General features: G+C 37.5%; 1 protein-coding gene across 10 annotated transcripts; it reads right to left on the bottom strand.

Annotated features, from left to right (window-relative positions):
- Positions 1–289: 289 nt before the first annotated feature.
- On the bottom strand, positions 290–25,671 carry si:ch211-171b20.3. 10 transcript variants are annotated; one of them, XR_012399346.1, is made up of 8 exons: positions 24,923–25,671; positions 24,703–24,748; positions 22,909–23,057; positions 22,439–22,568; positions 22,261–22,365; positions 21,658–21,701; positions 18,704–18,933; positions 290–440 (listed from the first exon to the last, which is right to left on the bottom strand). XR_012399346.1 is itself a non-coding variant. In XM_701496.10 (7 exons), the coding sequence occupies exons 1-7, from the start codon at positions 25,098–25,100 to the stop codon at positions 18,794–18,796; spliced, it is 792 nt and encodes a 263-aa protein (XP_706588.2). In that variant the 5' UTR covers positions 25,101–25,671; the 3' UTR covers positions 18,020–18,793. The 10 variants fall into 10 exon arrangements, 3 of the variants coding, with proteins under 3 accessions (XP_706588.2, XP_073796799.1, XP_073796798.1); XR_012399348.1 differs by having other exon boundaries at positions 18,704–18,928; XR_012399345.1 differs by lacking the exon at positions 290–440 and adding an exon at positions 16,025–17,862.
- Positions 25,672–27,918: the final 2,247 nt, after the last annotated feature.

Genomic DNA, 27,918 nt, shown 5'->3' with positions numbered 1-27,918 from the left:
AAAAGCCCAGTGTGAACGCAGTTTTACTGCGATATTCGAGACTGTTTCATAGTGTCTAATGGCTCATTTCCACTGAGTGGTACAGTACAGGTCGGTACACTTTTATGGCCGTTTTTTACTGTCTAACCGTACCATTGCACTTTTTGGGTACCTCTTCCAAAGGGTACGTAGCAAAACAAAAGGTAAAAGGCAGAGCAAGACATGCAGCTGAAAGAAAGCTATTATTTTACAGAGAAACATCACTAGCGTGAGTACAAGCCAGCCATGGTCAACCCAAGTGCAAACAAACCTTGTTGTCGTCTTGATGAACATCCACAAAGCCAAGTGGAAGAGCAGAATCTGCCATGTCCTGTTGTTGTTTACAAAGTCGTCTAAAGCACCGGCTGTTTCACTTTCTCCAGAGTTCACTTCGCTTATTGAAGTGCCTCTGTCATCCGATCCTTTCAGAAACGGACAAACAGCAGAGTGAAGCATGAAAAACATCAGCAGCTATCAAATCCTGTTCATAGAAAGGTTAGTACTGAATATTAAATTATACATAAGTATTTCTGTATATAAAGCATTTGTTTAGTAACAAGTGTTTCTCATACGATATGTGAACTACGTCAACTGCAACTTTCCGTCGAACACCACGCTCACTAAAAGGGCACCCTTTGGCAGTGGAAACACAAGCCTGATAACCATACTGTATTGACCCGTACCGTACTGTACCTTTCTGTGAAATCGAGGCATAATTTGGTGTCATTGTGCTGTGTTTATCCTGACATCTGACCCTGGTTATCCTCCTCTGAAGTGTGGGTAGGGAAAACCTACTTTGAGTAGGCGGGGAGAACCAGCTCATTTACATTTAAAGGCACAGGTGCAAAAACAGCTACAATTCTTTCTGACCCAAAAAGTGACTTTTCAATATTTTCAAAGTACCCATCAGATCAATGATCTGATGGGTATTTTGACCTGAAATTTCACAGACACTTTATGGAGACCCAAAATACTTATTAATCTTGTAAAAAGTCCAAAATTTGAATCCTAAAAGATTCCTACTCATGTTAAAAACTGGTTTTTAATAGTCATTTTGACATATTAATTTTCCTTCGGATTAAATTCTATAAGTAACAGAAGATTTTCAGGCACTTTCCTGCAGTCTGGAAATGTTGAAAAAATTATTATTATTTTTATATTTTTCTTGTGGTTTTATTATGAATGCATGTTATGAAAAAAAAGTCTACAAATTTAGTGTACATGTTTACGTTTGCCATGTGGTGTCATTTAGAATTCATCTTGATGGCAGTATTTGTCTCACTCTTATATACAGTACTAATACAATTATTTCATTAAGGATTCAATTATAATTTGTCAAAGCATGTTATTCTTTATTTGTACAGTAGTAGAAAATTGCCTTTTTAAAACTGTGATAATAGTAATAATAATAATAATAATAATGTATTTTAATTGTTTCTGTATGAAATTATGATTCTGGACACTCAAAGTGCTTTACACATTTTGGGGAGAAACCCCTCATCTACCACCAGTGTGCAGCATCCACCTGGATGACGCGATGGCAGCCATATTGTGCCAAACAGCACACCACACACCCGCTGATTGGTGGAGAGGAGACAGAGTGATGAAGCCAATTATGATATGGGTATAGTTAGGAGGCCAAGATAGTCAGAGGAATGTGGGCAAATTTGGACTGAATGCTGCTAAGTTCTAAACAGCTACTCTTTTATTTTTTTTTTGGAAGAAGAAGAAGAAGAAGATGAAGAATGTCCTTGGATTTTTGATGACCAAAGTCGGGACATCAGTTTAACATCTTATTCGAAAGAATCTCAGGATAAAAGCAATTTTAATTCAAACTGTTAAGATCACTTAAGTTGGATCAAATTTATTTACAGCCTAGTTTACCTCTAAAATATAAAGTAAAACTTAAAACCCTGTAAAAAAATGAAAAAAATAAAAACAAAAAGGTTAAAATAAAACGGATAATGTCATGGCAGAAAATTATACATTTTCATGTTATAAATAAACAAAGAATAGTTTATGTTATTAGCAGACTATATGTATTTACAGGTTGACTGATTGCTTGATTGGCTGTAAATGTCAAAAGTCAAAAAAGTTAATATAAAAAATAAGTCAAATGTAGTGCCAAGCCAGGGCTGGATTTTATCTAGAAAGGGAAGGATTAAAAAGCTATATCAGCCTAAAATAAATAGTTTCAGAAACAGAGCAAGTAATTACATTTTGTTAAGGATTATTATTTTTTTTTCTTAAGAAAACTTGCACTAGTAAGTCCTTCACAATAAGACAAAGAATAAGTCTCTAAAATGAGTAAGGTCATGTTCACTTGAAAAAAAAAAAAGTTAAGCAGCGTTCGTTGGCCATTTTTTGTCTCACTAAGTCACTGGGGAAACAGATACCAAAGCTCCTCTGAAAGGTTTATTATTGTTTTCTGTTGGACATATTAATGTCACCTGATATCAAAGTCATTCTTTGAACTGGACTTCTGTTGTTCACTCGAACCGTTCTACTGAACTAACCCTTAAAAGTGTTGCCAAATGGGCCTTTTGATTTGTGGATTTGGCTGTGTTTAGGTTTGGCTTGGGCATTGCCTCCAATCTCATATTCATGGAGATAGAAGAGGACACTGTCTGCTCTGTGACTGAACTTACTCAAGTATATCATTACCATTAACCGGACTGAGTCACATTCCTTTCCAAAGCACACAAACTTCATGTCACTGGCATTTCAAGTTTTTTTTTTTTTTTTAAGCAAAAAAAGCCTAATAACATTCATAATATCCTGAAGATTAATACTTATCCCTGCACATCATAACATATCTTTATCAACTAACTTTTCATACAACTCAAACATTTAATTTGATTATTAAATTATTCTTTTTTAAATGTTTTTATAGAAGGCTTTTCTGCTTACTGAGGCTGCATTTATTTGATCAAAGTGCAGTAAATGTACAGTAAAAGTGTTAGATTTCATTACAATTAAAAGCAATGATTGATGAATGATGAATATACTTATGTGTATTTAGAAATCATTCTAATATGACCTGCAGCTCAAGAAACATTTACTATTATAATTATCAGTTAAAAAAAACTGTGGACTGCTTCATACTTCTGATTTATTGCTTCTTAACTATAAAGCTTTAAATAATCTAGCTCCTGTTTATCTAATCAACCTTCTGTCTCCCTACAATTCAACCCGCTTTTTAAGATCTCAAATCTCGGGGCTTCTGGTAGTACCCAGAATAGCAAAGTCCACTAAAAGAGGTTGAACCTTCTCTTTTATGGCTCCTAAACTCTGGAATAGTCTTCCTGGTAATGCCAGAGGCTCAGGCACACTCTTTCAGTTCTAAACTAAATAAAAAAAAAACCTACCTAAATCTTTTCAGTAAAACATACACTCAGAGCATCACATAATAGTATGATACATGAGTGTGCTCCTCACAGGTGAGTGGGCTTGACAAACCACTTGTAGGGCACACTCCTTTTTGTTAAAATACTCATATGCTTTCAATGTTTGTTTACGTAACTGCTATTTTCAGTTATATCATTTCACTTTTGCATCTCATGTTTAAATACATTATAAACAGCAGCTACACTAATTATTATTATTTTTCTCTATTTCCACCTGGATACTCATCCCGAGGCCTTTAGAGATTATGCAGCGCCATTGATGTGATCCAAGACCTGTGAAGAGATGATGCCAGAGTATCCATAATCCTGGACCAGGCCATAATCTGAGCTGATGCTGTGGTGGTCATGGAGGAGTGGAGAGCGCATAAGACTGATTCCTGAAAGACCACAGTGACAGACGAGTCTCTGCATTGATTGCGTGGGCCTGAAAACCTGCTGGTGACCTACTCACACCTGCAGCTTCTTCGGGGTATAGACGTCTAGTGTTCTTCAGCCTCCAGAGCCTAGACTGCAGCTCTGCACAGGAAGTTTGGCCAGAGGAGAAATGGTCGTGCCCAAATGAGCCTAGTTTCTCTCAAGATTTTTTTTTCTTCATTTTCATCGTTGGTGAAGTTTTGTTCCTCGCTGCTGTCGCCACTGGCTTTGTTTGGGACTTGTGGAGCTGTGCATCGATGGATTTACCCTTCAGTGTTTGGACTCTCAGCAGTGAAATTTTACCCACACTAAATTTAACTTCCAATCTAAAAACTATACTGACACAGTTTCAATTTACTAGAACTTATTTTTTAAGCTGCTTTGACACAATCAACATTGTAAAAGCACTATATAAATAAACATGAATTGAATTGAACATAGCGTTTAAAAGTAGAATTAAAAATTACTTTTATCAAGTCCATTAATCAAGGGCACAATATATTGTTGAAGAGCCCAAGTGGAGGCATTGAAAAAAACACACTGAAAGAAATAATTAATTTGATTTACTTTTTATGGTATATGTTTGCAAACAATTTATATGAGCTAAATTTAAACACAAATTAAATTAATTGCAGTTTAAATTCATTTGTTTGTTTAAATTCAGCCATCTAAATTGTTTGCAAACACCTGCTTTAAAAAATGTAGTAAATATTTTTTTTTCAGTGGATGCTGTTCTTTTGAACTTTGTTTTAGTAAAAAAAAAAAAAAAACATCCACAAAACTTTGAAGTGGGGAAAAATACTTTTAACATTGATAAATATGAATACCATCATTACAGAATTACTCATAACAGTAAACCATTAGAATAATTTCTATACACTTAAAAAATGACATTTGCTGTTTGTTCAATCTATTTATTGAAGATGAATTGAAACGACACAATTCTTACGTTTTTTTGGGGACGACTTAATTGTTTTCTATTCTGTCCACTTAAATGTGTAAAAATGATTCAGTTAACTTAAATTATTTGAGTTGGGACAACATGAAAGAAATGTGTGGAACCCTGCATTTTTTTATAGTCAAGAATGATGTGACACTTAAGCTAGAGTAATGATGCTGGAAATTCTGCTTTTAATCATTAGTAATAAAGGCTGTTTTAAACTACATTCAATTATTTTACATTTATATAATTTGTTACACAATTTTACAGACTTTACATATTATTTATCTAACTATTTTGCCTTGATGAGCAAAAATATAAAAATCTTACTTGTCTCAAACTTTTAAACATTAGTTTAAATGTCATAAAAACCAAGTATTTAAACATAGGTATTAATTTGTAGAGTTTTAGACATTTATAAATGCTCCGAGTTGTTGGTTTTGTGTGTCAGGCTGATTTGGAGTGAGTTAAAGGTGCTGTGCTGAAATGATAAACCTCTTGTGGGCAGAGCTATAGCAGCCTTTGATTAAAAAAAAAAATCTCTTTGTTTATTGTTTGTTCCAGTTCCAGTTCCACTTTTATTGACTAAAGTTGAATACTTTCTCTGAAAAAAGTGCTTGGGTGGCCTGTACATTTTGGATGACAATAATAACTATAACAATCAAGTATATATTTTTAAGTTTAAAAAGATTTAAAAGGAATTAAAAAATAATAAAATCTACAGAATAATAAAAAATTCCCTTTAAAAACCTTTTTTTAAACATTAGGAAAAAAATTTTTACAAATTCATGGATAATTATTATTGATATTATTAAAAACAATAGATTATTAAATCACATATAGAAATCTCGTCAAATTGTTGTAATAATAATACAAATAATTTTTATTTTTATTATTATTATTGTTGTTATATTATTATTATGTACCTATAAAGAATACTTAAAAAAATAAATAAATGGATCCATTGATTATTACTGTTGTTGCTCTTATTATAATTTACTTTTGAATTTAATTTACTGAAAAAGAATGATTAAAATAGCAATAAACTCCTTTGAAAACCTTTTAAATTTTTAAATAACTGAATTTAATAATAATAATAATTATTATTAAATAGAATTATTTATAGTATGTAATTTAATTGTTAATTATTAATAATTAATAATATTAATATTAATAATAACAATAATATACCATCCAGATTACCTAAAATGTATCACATGGATTCATGGATGATTATTATTATTATTATTGTAGTTGTAATTTAATATTAGTAATAATGATAATAATGCAATTAAAATTGTTACCATTTTTAATGAAGAAATATTTATTTGTTATGAAATTTTAACAATAGGTAATGCTATAACAACAATTACAACCATAATATAATAACAATTATATCAATAACTAACCCTTTTAAAAACTATTTTAATTAAAAATAAACACATAGCTGAATTTTATTTTTTAGTTAAAAACATTCAAAATATTCAACAATTCCTAATGATAAAAATCATCATCATTATCAAATACTTTTTAATTAGTGCAACTAGTACTAATATCTGTTCTTTCTCGTTGCAGGTGGTTCCTGAAATGAACTCTTGAAGCCAAAAAGACATTATCTCTCTTCTCTCTGCCCAGAATGTGCCAACCTAGTCTTGAACAGAATCAACCTGGCCTTTTTTCCTTCTGACAAAAGACACTTTGGTGCAGAATGAAGCTTTCCCACGCTCTCTAAAACAACCCGCACAAAGATACAGCCTCTCACCTGCATCAGTTTACTGTAATGTACGGTACGTTATCAGCTAAAACATAGACCAGCCAACAGTTTGTGATTACTATCAAACTAAACTATTCATTTCAAAGTCTACAAACAGTGTTTCATTACATACTTATGGTTTGTATCACAAGTATGACTATTAAATTACAAGACATATTTACATTAAGTACTTCTTATAAGTACCTCAGTACCTCTGGACTGGGCAACTGGGTTGGTGGTTTCCAGTTTTAAGAAGGGGGACCGGAGGGTGTTCTCCAACTAAAGGGGAAATCACACTCCTCAGCCTCCCAGGGAAAGTCTAGGGTACTGGAGAGGAGGATCCAGCAAATGGTTGAACCTAGGATCCAGGAGGAACAATGCGGTTTTCGTCCGGACCGTAATACTTTGGACCAGCTCTATAAACTCCAACCCAGGCTCATTGTGCAAACGTAGCCCGGCGGACGTTTTTGGAGGCCGCGAAATACGTCCCCGGGAGGCACGTATTTGAGCAGTTTTTGTTTTCGTGGATCCGTGAGAGGCTGCTGTGCCGCGCCTTTTCACGTCTCGAACTTCTCTCGGGAGCGCGCGCCGTTCGTGCCGTTCGCGCCTGTGCTGTTTTCGCACGAAAAGCTGCCGGAGGCCGCTGTCGAGCGACCGTCTGTCCGACTGAAGGACTGCATGACTGAACGAACGACCGGGCAGCCGGCCAGTCAGCCGACCCAGCCATCCTCCTCCTCCTTCCCTAAACCCAAGCGATAATTTACAAAAGCCGTCCAGAAAAGAAAAGAAGAGCAAAAGCCCTCGTCCGATTTTGACCGCATTTTCGGATTTCGCTGCAGTCTCGCCCCGTCACAAACTTGTTCGCTTTTATTTTTTGGATTCTGTTTTTCATCTTACCTGATTTCTGGAATTGCTCTTCCCCGGTCTCGAACCTGGTCGTCGCCGCGGCCGGCTGGCTCCTCCTCCTCCGGGCCTCCACTCCGCTGACGTAACACTACGAGCTAAGTGGACAAACTGGTTGCGGCGGGAAAGCCCTCCACATGGAGATGAGTGAGCCATCACAGCCAGCATTCGCTCGAAAAAAACAAATATGGCCATACGTACCTCCGGCCACGTAAATCGCGGTCTCCAGAAACATCTGCGGGGCTACGTTTTGAGAGTGAGCTTGGGTTAATAACCTCACCAGGGTGCTAGGGTGCTTTCACACCTGTGAATCGATTCAGTTGTTCCGAAACAGAGATTACAATTGTTACATTGTTGCTCTTTGCTCTTGGAGCGGTTCGCTTTCACACTGCAAAGTTTCTAATCAGACCAAAAGAGCTAAAACAAGTCACGTGCGAGTAAACTCTCCTCACATTGGTCAGAGTGTCAGGGTTTATTTTGCAGTGTCCCGCTAAGCTGTCAGGAGAAGTGGTGGTTTGGTGGTGATTGACAGGGTGCGCGCGCGCAATGTGTCTGAGGAGAGATGCGGAGGGGAGGGGTGAGAAGGGTGCGCGACGATGCCTATTTGAGGACCTGGAGGGAGACGCGAGATTACCGGGAGATCATCACTCGTTTGCGGGCATCCGGAGACTCGCAAAACTTCCCACCCCAATCATAATTCTCTCTTCATATAGCCGTATATGCCTATTACATATCCATAAAATACTGTGATACAACCGCGCTCGGATCGGATCGCTTTCTCACTACAATCGAACCGCTCCAGGGTTCGTTTCAATCGAGCCGAGACCACCTCATTCAAGCGATCTCGGAGCGATTACTTTGGCGCGGAACAGAGCGCAATTGCCCTGTTCACATATGCCAATCGAACCGCGCTAACTGGGCAAACGAGATACGTTCCGAAACAAAAGTGTAGGTGTGAAAGCACCCCTAGAGGGTTCATGGGAGTAGGGTGAGGAGCTCTGACACCCGGGAAGATCTCGTAGTAGAACTGTTGCTCCTACACATCGAGAGAAGTCAGCTGAGGTGGTTCGGGCATCTTTTTCGGATGCCTCCTGGATGCCTACCTAGTGAGGTGTTTCAGGCATGTCCCACCGAGAGGAGGCCTTGGGAAAGACCCAGGACACGCTAGAGGGACTATGTCTCTCGGCTGGCCTGTGACCGTCTCGAGATCCACCTGGAGAAGCTGGAGGAAGTGTCTGGGGAGAGGGTAGTCTGGGATTCTCTCCCAGGATTGCTGCCCCCGCGAAATGGCAGAAAATGAATAAATGGATGAATGACTTCTTATAAGTACTTGAGGCAGTACACAAATAACATTTTTCTGGTAACACTTAAATTATCAATTTCCACTATTAACTACTGGCTTATTACCTGCATATTTCACATTTACATTTAGAAGATAAAAACATCCAAGCACTTGAAGTTTGTCTTTTTGGACGCCAAAAAAATCAATCAATGATTTTATTGACATCAACTTAATTCTTCAGTTTCTCATCCAATCCTCTGACCAATCAAATTCTCTCTAGTATTTGACGTGTCCTGCCCCATTCAAGATGCTTCTCATTCATTTTATTTTGAATGCGCTTGAGCTCAACTGCTCTCACTGGTAGAGCTGTGATGTAGAGTAGAGCTCTGCGCGGGACTAAATTTTGAATCCCGCTCCCGCCCGCACCCGCCAAGTTTTCGCCCGAACCCGACCTCTCCCGCATATATTAAGCATTTGTTGTCCCGCTGCCCGACCCGCCCCGTTTTCTACCCGCCGCGCCCGATCCCGCTAAAGAGCGGGGGGAGAACAAAACCGAAAATCTCCCAGCTATACAGTCCAGACAGCCTATAACAAGCTGTCTGTTTAAACCTGGCGGGTGCGGGATTCAAAATTTAGTCCCACGCATATCTCTACTGTGATGATAGCAAAACAGCTGTTTGTATTGGCTGTTTTTAAAAAGGGGAGGAGCTAATATAGGTCAAACCCTGTCTTTGGGCTCTATTTTAATGTTCTAGGGGCAAATTCTGAAGCGCATGGCGCAAAAGCATTAATGGGGTCTCCTAATCCACTTTTGCTATTTTAAAGAGCCCATATTATGGGTTTTTGAAAATTCCCCTCCATGTAGTGTGTAACACAGCTCTAAGTGAAGTGAAGTATCCAGCTAAGGCTTAAATCTGTAAGAATACAGTGTTTAAAACTGTTGATTCATCTATAAAAGAGTCGACTCGTAGTGCTTCAAACGAGTCGCCTTGATACCGATTCATTAGGTGTTTCGCCATGACGTACGAACGAAACCAAGTTATTCACGTGCACGCGCAAACCCGGGAGATTTCAAACCTGAGGCCCCGCCCTCTGACGCAGAAACCCAGACACACACACACACACACACACACACAAACATGCCGGTCGATTGAAGTCACACTGCAGGTGGATATATTGAGTCTCTACCCAAACATGAAACCTCAGCATTATAGCCAAGCAGTTGGAAACTACTGGAAACTTCTGGAAGCTACATGCTACAAAGAATACTTCATCAGCGTTTGTTAAAGGAAGGATCAGTAAAGAGTAACTTACTGCTGGACGTCAGGATGGATTTTTCTTCCTCCATTTCTCAAGTGTAAGTAGGTGCGATTAAAGTTGCCTCGTTGACTCGAGCTTGCAAATGTATTTAGTTGTGATTTGTTACTTGTAACCGCGTGTACTGTATCAGGTTAACTGGCTATATTCTCTTATCGCGTGCAAAGTCACATTAAAAACGCGACGCGTGCTGCTTTGTTAACGGAGCTCCGTGGACGAGGAGTAGTGTGTGTGTCTGTGTGTGCGTGTGCGCGCGCTGTCGTCCGAAGGTGTGTGTGTTTGTGTGTGCGTGTGTGCGCGCACGCGCGTTGTCGTCCGGAGCAGGGTTAAGTGCGTGTGTGTTTGTGCAATATGTGTGTGTGTGTGTGTGTGTGTCTGTGAAAAGAGCAGAGTGAGAAGCTAGGAGATCTCCTCAACTGTTTTTGGAGTTTTTGCTCAATAAAATAGTCAGTCGTCTGTATTTTCAAGTCCATAGTCTGTATTTACATTGACCCACTGGCAGCTAAACTCCACGCCTACACTATCGAGCGTGTATAAACTGTGATTACTTTTATATTGCTGATTAGCTGTTTGGCATTTCACTCTCTGACTGAAGGCAGTCGACCAATCGCAACAGGCTGTCATTGGTCCAATCAGCGCAGATTAGCTTTGCGCTAAGGAGGGGTTTGGGAACGAATGAATCACTGGACGATTCATACAGGAGTCGCTGGGATAATTAGGTAAAAATAAATGCAGATTATAAGACCATGAAAGTGTTTTTTGACCTTGCATGCATATTAAACTGTTGTTGGAGACCCTTACAACCAAGATATGACCCTATTTCATGTATAATATGGGCTCTTTAAGGACAGGAAACTATGCTTTGTGCAGTGGCGCATGGTCTGACAGGGTTGAGCTTATTCTCTTAATGAGTTATGGGTGTGTTATGAGAATGAACCAATCGGCGTCTCATCTCCGTTTCCTTTAAGAGTCAGTTGCTTCTCTCCATGGCACATTTTCTGTTTACATGGCAGACTTTGTAAGTTGAAAAACAGTTAAGAAAACAGTTAAACTGTATCTGCAGTAAGAGGATAATGAGCCTAATCCATCCGACCTTTACTTTTACTTTCTCTCTTTCATAGATAAGGAAACAGTGTTGTACGCTCTCCACTGAAGCAAGCATTAGCGTACATAATTAATTTCTTTTGTCACGCGACCTGTCTAATTCTTCCCACAACAACAACGAACTTTAATACAGTGGTACTGAAACCCGGGAAGAAGTGGCCCTAGGGGTATAGTGGGAAGGTCTGGGCCGATGCATTGGCGCCGCGGGCACGAGGATAGCGCACCAAAGAGTTGCTCCACAAAAGAGGTGAGTGCGTTGATCTGCGTCCCCGCCACGCCAATCATCGGCCCCCGTTGCGACGGGCTATACCAGATACCTGTGAGTAAGAAAGGAGGTACATATCAAGCTTTGGTGGATTCGGGGTGTAACCAGACCTCCATCCACCAAAGCCTGCTTTAAGACCCGGAATTGGATACGAGCCGCTTGGTGAGGGTAAGGTGTGTGTCAGGGGAAGGGCTGGGAATTTCCCGGTGTAAAGATTTTCCCCTGGAGCAGTCGTGTGATGACACACTAAAACATGCACTAAAAAGAGTGCATGCGGCCACATCGCATGGATCTCATCGGGCCATTAGAGCGATCCCCACGCGGGCAACGGTTTGCATTAGTTCTAGTGGATAATGCAACCTGCTACCCGGGAGCAGTAGCGCTCCATAACATCTCAGTGAAGAGTGTTGCGGAAGCCCTGTTTCGTATAATCTACCGAGTGGGAATCCCCAACGAGATTCTCACTGATCAAGGCACCGCGTTCATGTCACGCACGATGCGCAAACTTTACAGATTATTGGGCGTTACATCTATTCGCACCAGCGTCTATCACCCACAAACAGATGGGCTGGTGGAAAGGTTTAATCGCACGCTTAAATCAATGATCTGTAAATTCATTCACAAGGACGCGAAAAATTGGGATAAGTGGTTGGAGCCTTTATTATTCGCTGTGCGGGAGGTTGCCCAAGCCTCCACTGGGTTTTCCCCCTTCGAGCTTCTCTATGTCAGACAGCCCAGAGGGGTTTTGGATGTCGTTAGAGAGGCTTGAGAGGATGAGCCTTCTAATAGTAAAAATGAAATTCAGTATATTCTGGACCTTAGAGCAAAACTCCACACACTGGGGCGGCTCTCTACAGAGAATTTGCTTAAGGCCCAGGATGACCAATGCCAGCGTTATGATAAGGGCACTAAACTGCGTAAATTTTTACAGGGAGATAAAGTCCTTGTACTGCTACCCACTTTCAGGTCTAAATTACTCCCCAAGTGGCAAGGGGCGTTTGTGGTAACACGACGAGTCAGTGATCTCGATTACAAGGTGGTTTGTTCGGACAGGGCTGATTCATGTCAGGTCTATCACGTTAATCTGCTAAAGCAGTGGAGGAAGCCGGAGGACGTGGCGCTGGCTACGCTTGTTACTAAACGAGGATGACCTGGGAACGGCTGAGCTCTCTGGTCACGGGGGGGCGATCATCTCTCAGCGAGCCAGCTCCTCGACATCCGCCACCTCCAACGGGAGTACTCTGATGTGTTTTCGCCACTGCCCGGTCGTACTAACCTGATTCAGCACCATATCGAGACCGAACCGGGCGTGGCCATTAGGACCCGGTCGTATCGCCTACCTAAACACAAGAAAAAAGTGATTCAGGAGTAATATGTTGAAAATGGGAGTAGTAGAAGAATCCCACAGCGACTGGGCCAGCCCGATTGTCTTGGTATCAAAGACAGACGGCTCGGTCCAGTTCTGTGTGGATTATCGCAAGGTGAATGCTGTGTCGAAATTTGATGCTCATTCAATGCCGCATATTGACAAGTTGCTCGAATGGTTAGGTGCTGCTCGGCATTACTCGACATTGGATTTAACGAAGGGATATTGGCAGATCCCCTTATCTCCAATATCCCGCTTAGCCAAAAAAACATCCTTCACTACGCCGTTCGGATTACACCAATTTGTGATGCTTCCGTTCGGGCTGTTCGGGGCACCAGCGACGTTTCAGCACCTGATGGATAAAATACTCGGCCCTCGCACAGCATATGCAACATCTAAGGGGGTATTGTCGGTTGGACGGGCCAGGCTCACAGCTAATCCATTGAAGTGCGCAATTGGGCGAGTGGAAGCAAGGTATCTGGGCTTCCACTAAGGTCACGGGCAGGTGCAGCCCCAAATTGATAAGACTGCAGCTATTGCAACCTGTCCAAGACCTAAGACCAAAAAGGAGGTAAGACAGTTTTTGGGGCTGGCAGGATATTATAGGCATTTTGCCCCTAATTATTCGGCCCTTATCAGCTCATTGACTGATTTCACTAAAAAGGAGGGACCGGATACCGTCCAATGGTCGGAGCAGTGCCAACAGGGCTTTTCGAAGGTAAAGTGTATACTTTGCGGGGGGCCACTATTGCATGCTCCTGACTTTGCTCTCCCCTTTGTTTTACAGAGAGAGAAGCATCCGATCGGGGACTGGGGGCGGTTCTCCCACAGGAGGTGGCGGGAGTGGAACGGCCAGTGCTGTACATTAGCCGCAAACTCAGCAAGAGTGAGGCTAAGTACAGCACCATAGAGAAGGAGTGCCTGCCGTTCTCACTCTCCGCTATTACCTCCTGGGTATGGAATTTGCCCTCTGTTCAGATCACGCTCCTCTCCAGTGGCTTCACCGCATGATGAATACCAATGCTCGGATCACCCATTGGCCAGGTGCAGAAATGGCTGTAACCGACTTACTCTCCAGGGCCTGGGGGCTCCCCGGCTTGAGGCAGGCGGTGGGGGTATGTGGAGAGGTGAGCATGATCGAACACTCAATAAGGGGGGAGAGCATGCTCGGAGCCCGGCGGCTAATCAGCAGGTCAATCAGAAATGATAAATAACACCTGTCTTTTTAGTGATTGGGCCGGAGAGACTCCCTTCTTAAGGAGAAGGGGAGGAGCAGTCGGGAGAACACACACACCCTGCTACATGTGTGATGTAGTAAATCAGTTTAATAAAACTGTAATAAATCCGACCCTGTCTTCTTCTTCCCACAACAACAACAAACTTTACTACTAGAAGGTTATTTCATTTCATCAGTTGATTCATTGGAGAAGGGAAACATCCATGGAAGAAGACGAGTAAGGGAGAAGGGAAGGTGAACCATCTGACATCGATTCCAGCCACTGACTGACTGGAATCCCTGGGTAGGTGACAGGAGATGGGGAGCGATAATTGGTGCTGAGGGAATGTGATGATGAGAAAGAATGGTAAACAGAGCAGCAGAAACGAGCTGGCGATGTGACAACAGGTGTTCAAATCTAAGCTAGTTTTAATAAAACAAATATAAATATGCATTCAATAAATAATACTAATGATAATAATAACATTATACAAAAGTAAGTTGTCGTGAATAAATTGAAAGAAAAGCCCCTGAGGTGAAAAAGGCATGGAGATACTTTTTTAAATATTTATGTAGAAAATAATCATTTTTGTAACATTTTAATCCTTTAATTCTTTTTCATTTGTAAAGATATTTCGGTATTGCTCTTTTGGTTATTATTCAACAAATGCAGAGGACAAACTAGCGTTCTTGTCTAGACCGGTCTTACAAAGTTACCTCAGAAGAAAGAACTGAGATATAAGATATTTCCTGATGGTCACCTGACCTTTACGTATTTTAACGGATGATAATTTAAACATTAAAACATCCAAACAACGATAAATTGCTTTTTTCCTTTTTCAAACACTGCCTTTATATGGTTGGGCAGCGGAGCAACAAGTCAGTTATCTAAGCTTTCAGACGCAGCCAATAATGATAGTCAAAATAGCACATACAGGCAAAACTAAATTAATACCTGTGGCCCCTGCAATACACTTGGACCGCATGAATAAAAAAAAAACAGTCTGTGGAAGAAACTAAACATTATCATGCACCTATGTCTATTACACTGGAAACCTTGCTACTTGATTACTCAAAATACATGTTGAAAGTTACTGCCAATTGTAGTCATAAAACATTCTGACAAAATATGTATGTGTGAACTGGCCCTTTTTGAAAATATTGGTAAATTTTTTTTCTGCCAATTTTCCAGAAACAGAATTTGTAACGTTACCAATAATTTGCCAGAATGCTGCTCTGTATGAACGCAGAAGGAAAATTGCTGGTCTCAACAAGAAAGAGCATGTTCACATTTAGAACATGCTGAAGTGAGACGTCTATTCCAGCCAATCAGAACATTCAGACACATTCACATCCACATCCATATTTTTCCAGACACATTCAACTGCTAGATGTTTGTCAAATAATGTTTTTTTCTTAATGCTAACTGTGTAAAAAAATATAGATAAAATGCTTATGAGAAACCCTTGCTTACCTTCAAGCTCTGCTTCAGTTGCTTGACGTGTGAGCACATGAAGAAGTGCTTTGGTGAGTGCCAGCACACACATATTATTTACATCTTGACATGCAAAAGTGTTTATCGAAGAAGAACACTAGTTTTCACTGAAGTTATTTACAATAATTACCAACCACAGAATTTGTAATGTAGTCAAATGCGTAAACATTTAGCTGCGGTTCATGCTTGAGCCCTTGAGATGTCTCTGGGACAAAGCAGATGCTAAAGCTTTAAATAAAAGTGAAACCATCAACAAAAGCTCATCCCCTTCTATGTGTACAAATACAAGCACAGCTGTTTAAAGTGCATTTCTGGTTAATGATTTCAGAATTTAATGGTATTTTGGAATGGATGTGTGAATGTTTTTTTTCCGAAAAAATTCCGGAATGTTTATGAAGGGGCTGTGTGAACAGCACTTTTTTGAATTTACCCGTAAAGTTGGTCCAGACATTTTCTGGATATTTACCAGTGTCACTCTGTAAAAAGGAAACGATCGCTCAGTGCAAGGCAGCATCCAGGATAAACACAATTATTACATAACTCTCTGGAATATTTGATTCTGATTGGTCAGTCACTACATTTCAAGGTATGTTATTACAGCATAACAACTGCAAACTAATAACACAGGCTCATCTTTGTACAAGAGTCATCTTGACCAACAATAAGTACATTCATATATTTAACCCAGGCTCATTAAGAATACATACCCCAGTATATATTTCTGGACAGCGCCAAATATGTCCCATGAGGTACGTTTTTTTTTTTTTTTGCAGTTTTTCCTTTTCGCGAATCTGCCAGAGGCGGCTGTGTACTCTGTTTCAGATCTCAAATTTCTCTTGTGAGTGCAATTTAAGCCGGCTCTCCTCGCGTAAATCAACCAGTGGCCAATGTTGACTGACTCGGTCTAACCTAACTGATAGTGTTTTCAAAAGCACCGATTGACTGTTGAACATCCTCTTCCCTAAACCCAGTGCTTAATTTGTAAACTGCGAGTTCCCAGAACAGATGGGAGTAACAGATCCAGCATGTTACCCGTTGATGGAGAGGTGCACACATGAAAGTGGAGAGCCGAGGGGCTGCAGTGGGTTAGGCGTTGGATGGCGGAGGGGTGTCAAGGATGAAGAATGAAAGTGAAGAGCGGGGGGTTGTCGCGGATGAGAGTGAAGGGCATTGGGAAGTAGCAGTAGAAAGTGAAAGTGAACAGTGGACGAGGGAGAAGAGCGATTGAGAAGGGGGATCAGTAAAATGAGATTCCGGATCTGGCGTGTTTCGGCACAAATTAAGCCCTGCCTTAACCCAACCAACAGTGTTTTTAAAAGCAATTCAGAAAAAAAGAAACACCCTCGCAGCTGTCTGATATTTACCACATTTTCAGATCTTACCACATTCTTAGCCTGTTACTTATTTAATTTTTTACCTTTTGTTTTACCAGCTTTCTGGAACCATTCTTTCCCAGACCTGACCCCAGGGCCGAAGTGGGACTCCTTTTCACCCCTGAAGTTTCAAGCCTTAGACCGGCCCACCCCAGTTCATGACTGACTAAATTAAAATAAGTTAATAAGAACATTAAAGGGTAGCTAAATCTTCAACACTATTCTTTTAAACATCACAATGTCCTTTCCTGCAATATCTGAATATATATTTTGTGCAAAAATTTTTATAGATATCCAGTCCTTTGTTATGGTAGTTACACAAAAAATAAAGTATGTACACCAACATAAGTACCCAAACAGTATTATATGTCTTAACACTAAAAATAAAATTACTCTGGTGAGGTTGAAACTCAGGTCAGCGGCGTTGTAACACAACGTGGTGACTGCTGGACCACAATGGCGCTGTTATGCTGATGCATTTGGAATAAAAAAATAAGTATTGCACTATTATCTGCAAGACTTTTAACCACAGTATTACTTTCTATTGATGGCTTAATCTTTTTTTCCCCTTTTTAGATTTCTGATCAAGATTTAATAATGTAGTGAATCATCTGATTTTTATTGAGCAGATGTAATATTCATTAATATTAATTATTCAAACTCTTATATTCACTAAGGTGCCCCTGTTTGGAGTCGAATTATAGTTACATCATCATTAACCTGCAGGCTGCATGTTGATCATGGGGCTGCAAGAAAATAAATAAAAAGAGCGGATCTGCGGCAAAATAATTAACAAAAAGAGTGAGGCTATGATCAAATAAAAAAAAATTTAAAATAGTGTGACTGCTTGGAGTGCAAGCAGCTAGGGACACCGGCACTCGCGACCAAAAAACGGCCGGCCGTCGGGAATTCTTCCGATTAGCCAATCCGGGCATGCCCGACACCATCATCGCAGTCAACTTCTCTGAGTCTCAAGTCTTCCAGCGTATACAAGGAGCCACTGGACAAACTGGAAACAGTGGAAAAGCCGATCACATCGAGGTGGGTGGGCATATCTCCTCTACATCTGTTTCCATGGTTTATAATCTTTTTCAGCTACAATTTAGTTTAAAAAATTGAACAATTCAGCAAAATATATTTGTATAACAAAAAAATATAAATAGTTTGCTTATCTAAAATGATTTATATAGAACTGCTGAATGCATATGTATTTTAGGCAAGTATATAGACCCTTTTTACATGTCTGGGTTTCCCAGCAGCAGAAATCATCATAGTTGGGTAAACTTAAAGCACAGTGAATGGGAGAATACAACAAATCTTTTTTTACAATCCTATTTGCTGAAATAATAAAAGGAAAAACTTTACGTTGGTCAAAACTTTCAGAAAAAGAGAAAAAAATTGTGTGAGACTGATAACAGCAGCCAAGAGAGAACAACGTCAAATTTACAGTCCTGCTACACTCTGCATTACAAATGCCTCGTACACACAGGAATTTGTTTTTGTAATTAGACGCAAAAATGATATAATTCATATGTAAATGCTTATAAATTTTCCTTAGTTTAAGTATAAATAAACGTTCGTTCAGGGAGTTATGATGCTGATTACAATTAAAGACCTCATAACGGTCTTGCGAAAAGAGTCCATTATAAGTAACTGCAATTAAATTCCCAAAATATGACCAGTGATCCCTTACATTTCTTTTAGACTGAAAAGTAATTTAATTACAATAGTTACTTTGTAACTAGTTACACCCAACACTGGCGAAAACACATTTAAAGCAACTTGATACAATAATCACTTTAATTCAATATCTGTTCATACTTTAGTGGTTGTGATTCAACACTTTGTACCTCTCAGGTTGCCCCTCTTGACCTTATTTTCTCCATCTTGGCACAGTTGTTTCAGGTGTGGTGTGGTTTTCTTTGGCTAATGAACTCCAGTTAAGAGTCCTGCCTATTGATCTTTCTGAGTCTCTTCATTTTCTCCTGCCGGACTGTTTCTACTTCCAGAGAGGAAATCTCTGAGAGCCTCTGAACAAAAGAGGCTGTGGCCCCGAGGTGTGGATCAAGGTACGACTGAGCTGAAAAACAAAGACTGGTTAGGCAAGACTCTTTTCTCGCCTTAAGTAAATGACTTGACATTTCAGTAATAGCTGTGTCTAGCATGGCGTGTGTATGTACTTGAGTGTTAATTAATGTTTGTGAGCTCATGAAATAAGCATGACTGGGTCACATCCAATTATGTGCCTGTTAATACAAGGTTCTTATACATTATTCAAAGTCAAGTTTAAGCACTCTCCAGGTGCATTTTCAAATTTCCAGCACTTTACACGTGTGGCTAATACAAATTGACATATTCCATCTCATTACATCAGATACTATTTGTTAGAATACAATACTATGCACAGACTCCAAAGTTTTCATTTTATGCAAAAGCAGAAATATTATTTTTATATTATTTTTATATTAAATTTTCTAAAGCAGAAATTTTATTTTATTTAAATATTTCATTATTATTACCTATGTAGTAAGATAAATTATTATGAAATAATTTTGTATTTTCATTTTCATTAACTAACAACAAAATTACTTTAATAAATATATTGTTTATGCATTTGTTCAGGTTACTAAATACATTAACTAATGGAACTTTAATATAAACTGTAGCATTGCATGTGTGAAATTCACCCTGCGAATTGAATCTGGTTATGTTTACATCTTGTATTAAGATGCATTTATTTGATTCGATTACAAGTGACAAAACAACTCGCCACCTGCATAATGCCTAAACATTTCGGCATGCGTTGTTGAAGAGCACAAGTCAGAAGAGATTAAAACATTTGATTAATTTGTGTGATGAAAATGGGTTATTCATTACATAAAATGAATAATTTTATTCATTGACACTAAATCAAATTTAGTTTGATTTTGTAAATTAAATTACATGTCATACATTAAATGCATTTAAAATATAAAATGCATACATTTAGTTTTCTTTAAATATTCATACACTCATTCATATCCTTCAGCTTAGTCAGGAGTCGCCACACAGATTGAACCACCAATTACTCTGGCATTTGTTTTAGGCGGTAAATGCCCTTTCATCCACATCTCAGCACTGGGAAACAATCAAACACTCTTATTCACACTTAATCGTACACGATAGCTAATGCTGTTTTATCTTATTTAATTATACCATATGTCTTTGGACTGTAAGGGAAGCCAGAGCACCTGGAGAAAACCCACACGATGATGCACACGCCACACAGAAATGCCTCCTGGCACAGCTGGGACTCGAACCAGCATCCTTCTTGCTGTAAGGTGACAGTTCTAACCATTAAGCCACCAAGTCAGCCAATAAGAATTATACACATTATAAAAATTGTATAAATGGTATGAAGTTGTCCATATGAAGGCAGTCCTGAAGCAGATGTTCGGATTCAGTGTAAAGACGCCATGGCTCATTACACAGATGTACAGTGTACAGTTAGTGTTAATACAAACTTTAAAACATGTACATTGTTTTAGGTTTGATTTTATGCCAATTTTGCTATGTAAAAGTGCTTATAGTGACTCATTTTAATAAAATAAATAATTTTTGTATTTTACTTGCATTAATCGACTTCACATCTGTAACATACTAGCTGCTTTACTAGCATTTTTAACCATATTCATTCAAAGATGTAGTACACGGAGCAGACAGAATAGAATAGAATAGAATAGAATAGAATAGAATAGAATAGAATAGAATAGAATAGAATAGAATAGAATAGAATAGAATAGAATAGACATTGTTTTAAAACAAAGAAAGACTGTTCAGGACTTATCAACCCATGCACAATCTCTAATCAGAATAGTGGTCAAAAGTGGACCAAAGAGACAGATTAAACACCATGAGTAAACAGTCTATGTTGTCTACTTGTAATCCAATAACCAAAATGCATCTTAAAACCAAGGTATAAATAGGGCCTGTAATAGGAGTGAAGTGAGAGATATCACATGTTCGGGACTAAGCAAGCAACTTAACAACACATAATATGTGCTAAATTCACCCGCGTATATAAGCTTGGTCCCTGATAAACAGAACAAGCAGAATGCAGCAACACAGGCTCGCTGGAAACAAGTGCTGCAGTCAGTATGACTGCAACAACTCTTGTTCCTTTTCACACTATTGATATTTATAGGCACCTGTTAATGGTGTCCTAATGGTTTAATACATGGTGTATTAAACATTTGTCTCATCTTTCTATTTCCATACAGACAACTTTCCTGGTGTGGTCAGTTTGCTCGATAATTTACTTTGTACTGTTTTGTAATTATGGTGCAGAGCACTAAGGTTTCTGCACGGTTTCACAAAGCAGATAAAAGCAATGAAAAATCAAGGTAAACTACAAGGCCTCTGTTCACCTTTTTTCTTTTTTTTTTTTTTGAAAACACTATTGGCTTGGTTTAGGTCACTGGATTCGCTATGTGATCTGTACTAGGTGATGTACAAGTGCATAGGTTGTGTATCTCAAATGCACAAAAAAACATACCCTAAACAAAGTATTCCAGATTTTAAAATAAAATAAATAAAATAATCATAGCACCCTCTAAGTGGATTTATCATCTGAAATGTGCCATGAAGTTTTTCTAATTTTGATTTTAACTTTTACATGTGCGTTGATTAGATCATCTGTTTTGTTTGTTTTTTTGTTTTTTTGGTGTGTAACCATCTTAATAGTCTACTATGGTTATCTAGTCTACTAGGTAAATCACAACACATTAAGGTCATTCCTAAAGGTCAAATGAAAGATAATGCTCACTTTTGTTAGCATCAATGGGAAAGAGGCTGTTTTTCATCCTTGTCCTACGAAAAACAATAAATGAGACAAAATATAGAGTTAGAGTAAAATATTAATACAATAAAATTACAACTCAAATATTTGGAATAATTTTTTTTTTCGAAATCCAATTGTGCAGTTATTTGACGGAAGCATTTTACAGCTGTTTTCTATTTTAATATATTTTGTTCTTAAGATGGTAAGGAATTTTTAGGCCCATTTTTGTACTTTTTAAAGTTTTTTTAAATAATAATGAAAAAGTAACACTTTTACAATCATTTATAACATTAATAATATAAAAAAAATGTTTTGAGCAGCAAAACAGCATTTTCTAATGGTTTTTAAAGGATCATTTGACACTTAATACATTTGACACTGAATACTAGAAATTCAGCTTTGAATCACAGGAATAAATTACAATTTAATCTTTTTTTTTTTTTTTAAACAGGAACATTAAAACAATATTGCTGATTCAGTTGTGTGTTAATCAAATAAATACATACTCTCTGTGCATTAAAGACATTGTTCAACAACAACAAAAATATTTTAAAAGTTTTGGCTAGCATTGTTTGTACAGTTTTTTACCTGTTTTTAAAGTTTTGTGATAGACACACTCGACCACTAATAGAGGGAGTTGTGACTGGTAACAGTATTGATGGAAATGACTCCAAATAATCAGACCTAGAAGAACTGATACAAAGTATGTAAGTTATTGCATATATAAACACAGTCAAAAAAATGCAAGCATTTCAGCAGGACTCACTCGCAAATACGGGGCCTTGTGTCACGTGGGAAAAGCTCTTTGCGATGGGCAAATTTGGTTAAATTGTGAGAGTGATAAACATGAAACTCCTGAGAGAGTGCACCTGGGTTGTGGTTATTCAGAACATCTTCTGTTTGGAAAAATAAACATTTTGATGCAGAAAAGCCTAAAATTTCAGAATAATGTGACAGAAAGCTATATAAACAATTTTTTTTCTCAAATAATTGCAAAAGCATTCACTGACCAAACTTTGTTCAATCTAAAAAATTTTGTTTTATGTTGGTAATCCCTAAAGTTAAAAGGGCTGCACAAATATTAGTGTGGATTAATGCGCCATCTCCTGGTCACTCGACTAAAATAAAATACACATTTTCATCTCGTCAAATATTAATAAATTATTTATTTATTTATTTATTTTGTCTTAAACAAGAGCATTTAGATTGAAATATGAATGGAAAAGTGATAAATACCTTCAATACCATGTTTCATGTATGTTCCATTTCTCCATCGTTTGTCAAATAAAAAATGGCGGCCAGAGATATTCCTGTCAGGCATGTTGTTTTGTGAGGTACATTTGGTGAATTCTGCACGATCATTGGCTATACATGGGAGCAGAGGCCTAAAAAGTTGACAAAGTTGAATAATATTTATCTCTTAGAAAAAAACAAAGTTATTTCAAGTGTGCCATTTACTGGTATACTCAACATTAAAACGAAGAAGAAAAAAGAAAAAAGAAATGTAATGTCAGCATGCTTATGTAGCCTAAAGTACACTTTATTTAGAACTGATTGTTTACCCCCAAATTAATGGAACTAATATGTTGCTCCATAAGTGGACACTGTTACAACTAAAGTTTGAAATGCAGAATCCCTGAGTGTTTTAAAATCATCACTTACAATGTAGGCTACTTTAGGGTATGTTTTATGTGTGTTATTCTTTTGCTTTTTGCTTTCTTAATTTGATTTTAAATTTTCTTTATTTTTATTATAACTGCTTTGTTTTTTTTTTGTTTGTTTTTTTGTTAGTTTTTTTGTCTTTTTTCTTTAGCCTAGATTTTTTGTACATTTCTTTTCCTTCTGTACTTTTATATAGTGCTTTAATTATAATATACTAAAATCCATAGTAAACTAAAGTATTCCCCTCTTAAAATATTTGCTTAAAATATTACCTTGTTTCCCCTTATCTGTACGAGTGAAATTTTAAACTGTCCAGTGCCTTCTGCTCTCAAATGTTGAAAAAAGTATTAAGGTCTTGTTTTAGATAAACACTAAAAGCTGAGATGAAAAATGTACTTTAGTCAGAAATTTACTTTTGCTGTTTATTCAAAGGTTTAGGAAATTTTCCAAATTATTTCTCTACCATGGTGTTATGGCAACTAGTAAAAACAGTGCTTTGTTATTGAAGCATTCTGTAGCATTTGTTAAATCATATTTTACAACAAACCCTGCATAAATTGTACCCTGATCATCTCTACTCTTGAGATATTTTTAGAAAATTCCACCACACAGGTCCAGCACTCAATGCGTTTAGTATGTAGTTGAAGTCAGAATTATTAGCCCCCCTGTTTATTTTTTCCCCCAATTTCTGTTAAAAAAAATAGATTTTTTTTTCAACACATTCTTAAACATAACATTTTAATAACTACTTTTTAAAAACTGATTTATTTTATCTTTGCCATGATGAAAATAAATTAGATTTCTTTAGATATTTTTCAAGACACTTCTTTTTAAGCTCAAAGTTACATTTAAAGGCTTTAACTAGGTTAATTATGTTAATTTGGCAAGTTCGGTTAGGCAAGTTATTGTATAATAATGGTTTGTTCTGTAGACTATCAAAAAATATAGCTTAAAAGGGCTAATAATTTTGACCTTAAAAGGGTTTTTAAAAGATTAAATTTGCTTTTATTCTAGTCAAAATAAAACAAACCAGACTTTCTCCAGAAGAAAACAAAATAGTATAGCACACATACTGTGAACATTTACTTTTACTGGTAAACATCATTTGGGAAATATAAAAAGAAAAGAAAAGAAAATTCAAAAGGGGTTAATAATTCTGACTTCAACTGTGTGTCTACTTGTCATGCTGCAATATTTACTTTTTTAACATAATGTTAAATGTTACAAATGCTTTTTAAAGGATATGTTTTGTAATCTGCAACAAAATAACTTCACACAGCCATCTCCCCAACCCTGCATTTAAATTCACTTGCAGTATAGGTTGCAGTATGAATGACAGATGTATTAATTATATGGTATTACACTCACCCATCCTTTACAGAGCTGACAGTGTGAAACTTTAGATCCCTGGAATCTACAATTTCACATTAAACATAAACATGTCAATCAACATCATATAAAGTCTAAATCATATAGCTTTTTCAACTGCAGTATACTTTATTTTTATTTTCATTGTTTTATTTTAATACGTTTCATATTAAAACCGAAATGTTATCTGCATGGTGTTGACTGTAAAATAATCACTCACTGTGCGTTGGTCTCCCAGAGAAAACGTTCAGCCTGGAGTCAGCGGTGGAGAAATATCCAGACACCGGAGGACTGAAGGTTGAACTGGGTCGCGCGTCTGTAATGTCCTGGATCATCAGAGAAGCTTCAATTGGCAGTGACATCAGTTTGGGTCTAACGACGCTGGCATAAGGCTTCATCTTCACTTTCAGATGACAAACAAACTATGTCATTTTATACCGTTTAAATAGGTTAAGACTAGCCAATTGGTCCATTTCAGCTAAGGCTAAATAAAAGAGTAAATAATGGAAGCTGATAGTGCTTGGCGTCGACGTTTCCATGACTACCACTACTACAACAACCACGTGACAAACGCGATGCGATAAAAGTTAATTATATTCAGTTTGACTAAAAAATGAATTAACGTAACGTTATTCAAACCATACGCGGTTTGTTGGCTTAAAATGAATTAAACATGCACGATATGCTGAATTTATTTACCTTATTTAATTTTTCAAATTTAACAAGCTCTAATTGTTAAACAACAACACCTGTGATGGAGTCGTTAGTTTGAGTCGGTTCGTTTCTATTAATCACAAGTTACTGTTCTAAGCATCGGTCGTAACGTGAAGAATCATTGTACACTTTGTAATGGGCTAAGTTCTTTCAGAATATGGACTGTATCAGACTGTGCTATCAGACTTTTAGAATATTGTACATTATGCATTGTAGCTATTATTTAACAACAATAATAATAATAATAATAATAATAATAATAAATTTCAGTTTGCATTACCAGATAATAGTAATGATAATAAACAAAAACAGGTCAGAACGAAAAGTAAATAAAATCAAATAAAAACCTTTGTTGAAAATAATTGATCAAACAGCCCCATCGTCACTTAACATTTACTATGTATGGACCCCTTTCCCTTTACAAGACGGAGAGTGTAATTATAGTTCTAGTCCAACAGGTGGCGACGTTGTAAAGGCATTTTCTCCCAAGATAATTTAGTCCTAAAATGCACTTTTTCTACTTTTAATCTAATTTTTATTTATTTTGCTGTTTTTATTGTAACTCAATCTTTTTTATACATTTTAAATCATTAGTTTCCTTAAAATGAATTTACAACTAAAAACAATAAATATATATAGGGCTACTTTTTTAATAAATTTGACTGCTAGACTGCTTCATGATTGGGGGTAGTAGATATTTTATAATATTATAATTACATAATATTACATTATCATCCTAATATGATGTTTTTATTCATTCATTCATTCATTCATTTACTTTTCGGCTTATTCCCTTTATTAATATGGGGTTGCCATAACAGATGCCCTTCCAGCTGCAACCCATCATTGAAAAACATCCATACACAATCATTCACACACATACATTGCGGACAATTAAGCATATCCAATTCACCTATACCGCATGTCTTTGGACTTGTGGGGGAAACCAGAGTACCTGGAGAAAATCACGCAAACATGGGAGAAGAGAACTTACAAACTCCAAAAAAGAAATGCCAACTGACCCAGCTGAGGCTCGAACCAGCGATCTTCTTGCTGTGAGGTGAATGTGCTACCCACTGCACCACCGTGCAGCACAATATGATGTTCTATCGTATATAAAAAAATATTTAATGATACAAAAATTGCATTTGTTTGACTCTCACTATACAAAATATGATGGAAAACAATATAGTTTAGGTATAGTTTATACTTTTTTTATATTTATTGGGGACCCTAGATGTCCTGGTGCTCTAAGCTCCCGTTTACCTTGATTATTAACTAAATCCGCCCCTAATCATGAGCAAATAAAAAAACTAAGCCTGTAATATGACTAAATTCCATTAGTTAAAATTAAGATGTAGCCTACATACAAAAACACACACTATGAAAAAAAATTCAGGGTTCCACACAATTCATTCAGGTTGTTCATTCATTAATTTTCCTTAGGCTTAGTCCCTTTATTCATCAAGGCTCACCACAACGAAATAAACCACCAACTTGTCCAGCATATGTTTTACACAGTGGATGGCCTTCCAGCTGCAAACCAGTATTGGGATACACACATACACACTCATTCACACAAATACACTACAGCCAATTCAGCTTATCCAATTCACCAGCACATGTCTTTGGACTGTGGGAGAAACTGGAGCACCCGGAGGAAACCCATGTGAACACGGAGAGAACATGCAAACTTCACACAGAAATGCCAACTGACCCAGCCAGGAATCGAACCAGTGACATGGTGTGAGGTGAATGTGCTGACCACTGAGCCTCCATGTTACCTTCATTCAGGTTAACTTAACAAATGTAAGTGTATTAAACAATAATTACATTGTCCTCAAAAAATATCAAGAATTTTGTTGTTTAAGCTCATTTTACATAAGTAGTTTGAACAAACAGCAAAATACTTTTGAGCATACACTGTAAAAGATAACATGATCAATTAGTCGTGACAGCAAATGTTTTAGTTCGTTGTAACTTAATAAACTAATCATGTTTTAACTTCATTTTATAAGTTACACAAGCTGTTTTGAGTCAGTTTATCATAATGTAAGTTTAATGGAATCATACGGTCAATTTGATTCAGCTTAAAATTGTAAGGTAACAAGGATTCTTCTACAATAAAATGTAAATAAACTAGCCTACTTGCATTTTTTACATAATAGCTGTTCAAAATCCATATTTTATTATGGAAAAAAAAATTCTTTAGTCACTAATAATAACTAAGTTTTAGTTCATTGATTGGTAACTGAAATAAAAAGTTCAACAAACAATGGGCTGTTCAGGGCATCATTTATTAATGTCACAATAAGGTTATAGTGCCCAAACAGCCTTTCCCATATTAGTAGCACAGTGATTCTGCTTTAGACTGTCAGAGGAATCAGTGTTTACAACACAGCAGCACGTTCATTTGATCTGCAATAGAGAATGTGGATTGTGAATTAAATGTTTTTCTGTAGGGAGGTTGGACATGAACATTAGCAGCCAGGTGCCAATTAC

This window comes from Danio rerio, chromosome 24, assembly GCF_049306965.1.
Source record: "Danio rerio strain Tuebingen ecotype United States chromosome 24, GRCz12tu, whole genome shotgun sequence".
Lineage (NCBI taxonomy): Eukaryota > Metazoa > Chordata > Actinopteri > Cypriniformes > Danionidae > Danio > Danio rerio.
Note: the sequence above shows the minus strand (reverse complement) of the source record. Positions and strands in the feature narration are given on the sequence as shown.

Excerpts from the sequence above, each read along its gene's own strand:
- si:ch211-171b20.3 (XM_701496.10), bottom strand. The coding sequence starts at position 25,100 with ATGAAGCCTTATGCCAGCGTCGTTAGACCCAAACTGATGTCACTGCCA. Across the intron at positions 22,366-22,438 it reads ACAAGGCCCCGTATTTGCGA|TTCTTCTAGGTCTGATTATT; the intron begins GTGAGTCCTGCT and ends ACTTTGTATCAG. Across the intron at positions 21,702-22,260 it reads TCACAAAACTTTAAAAACAG|GACAAGGATGAAAAACAGCC; the intron begins GTAAAAAACTGT and ends TGTTTTTCGTAG.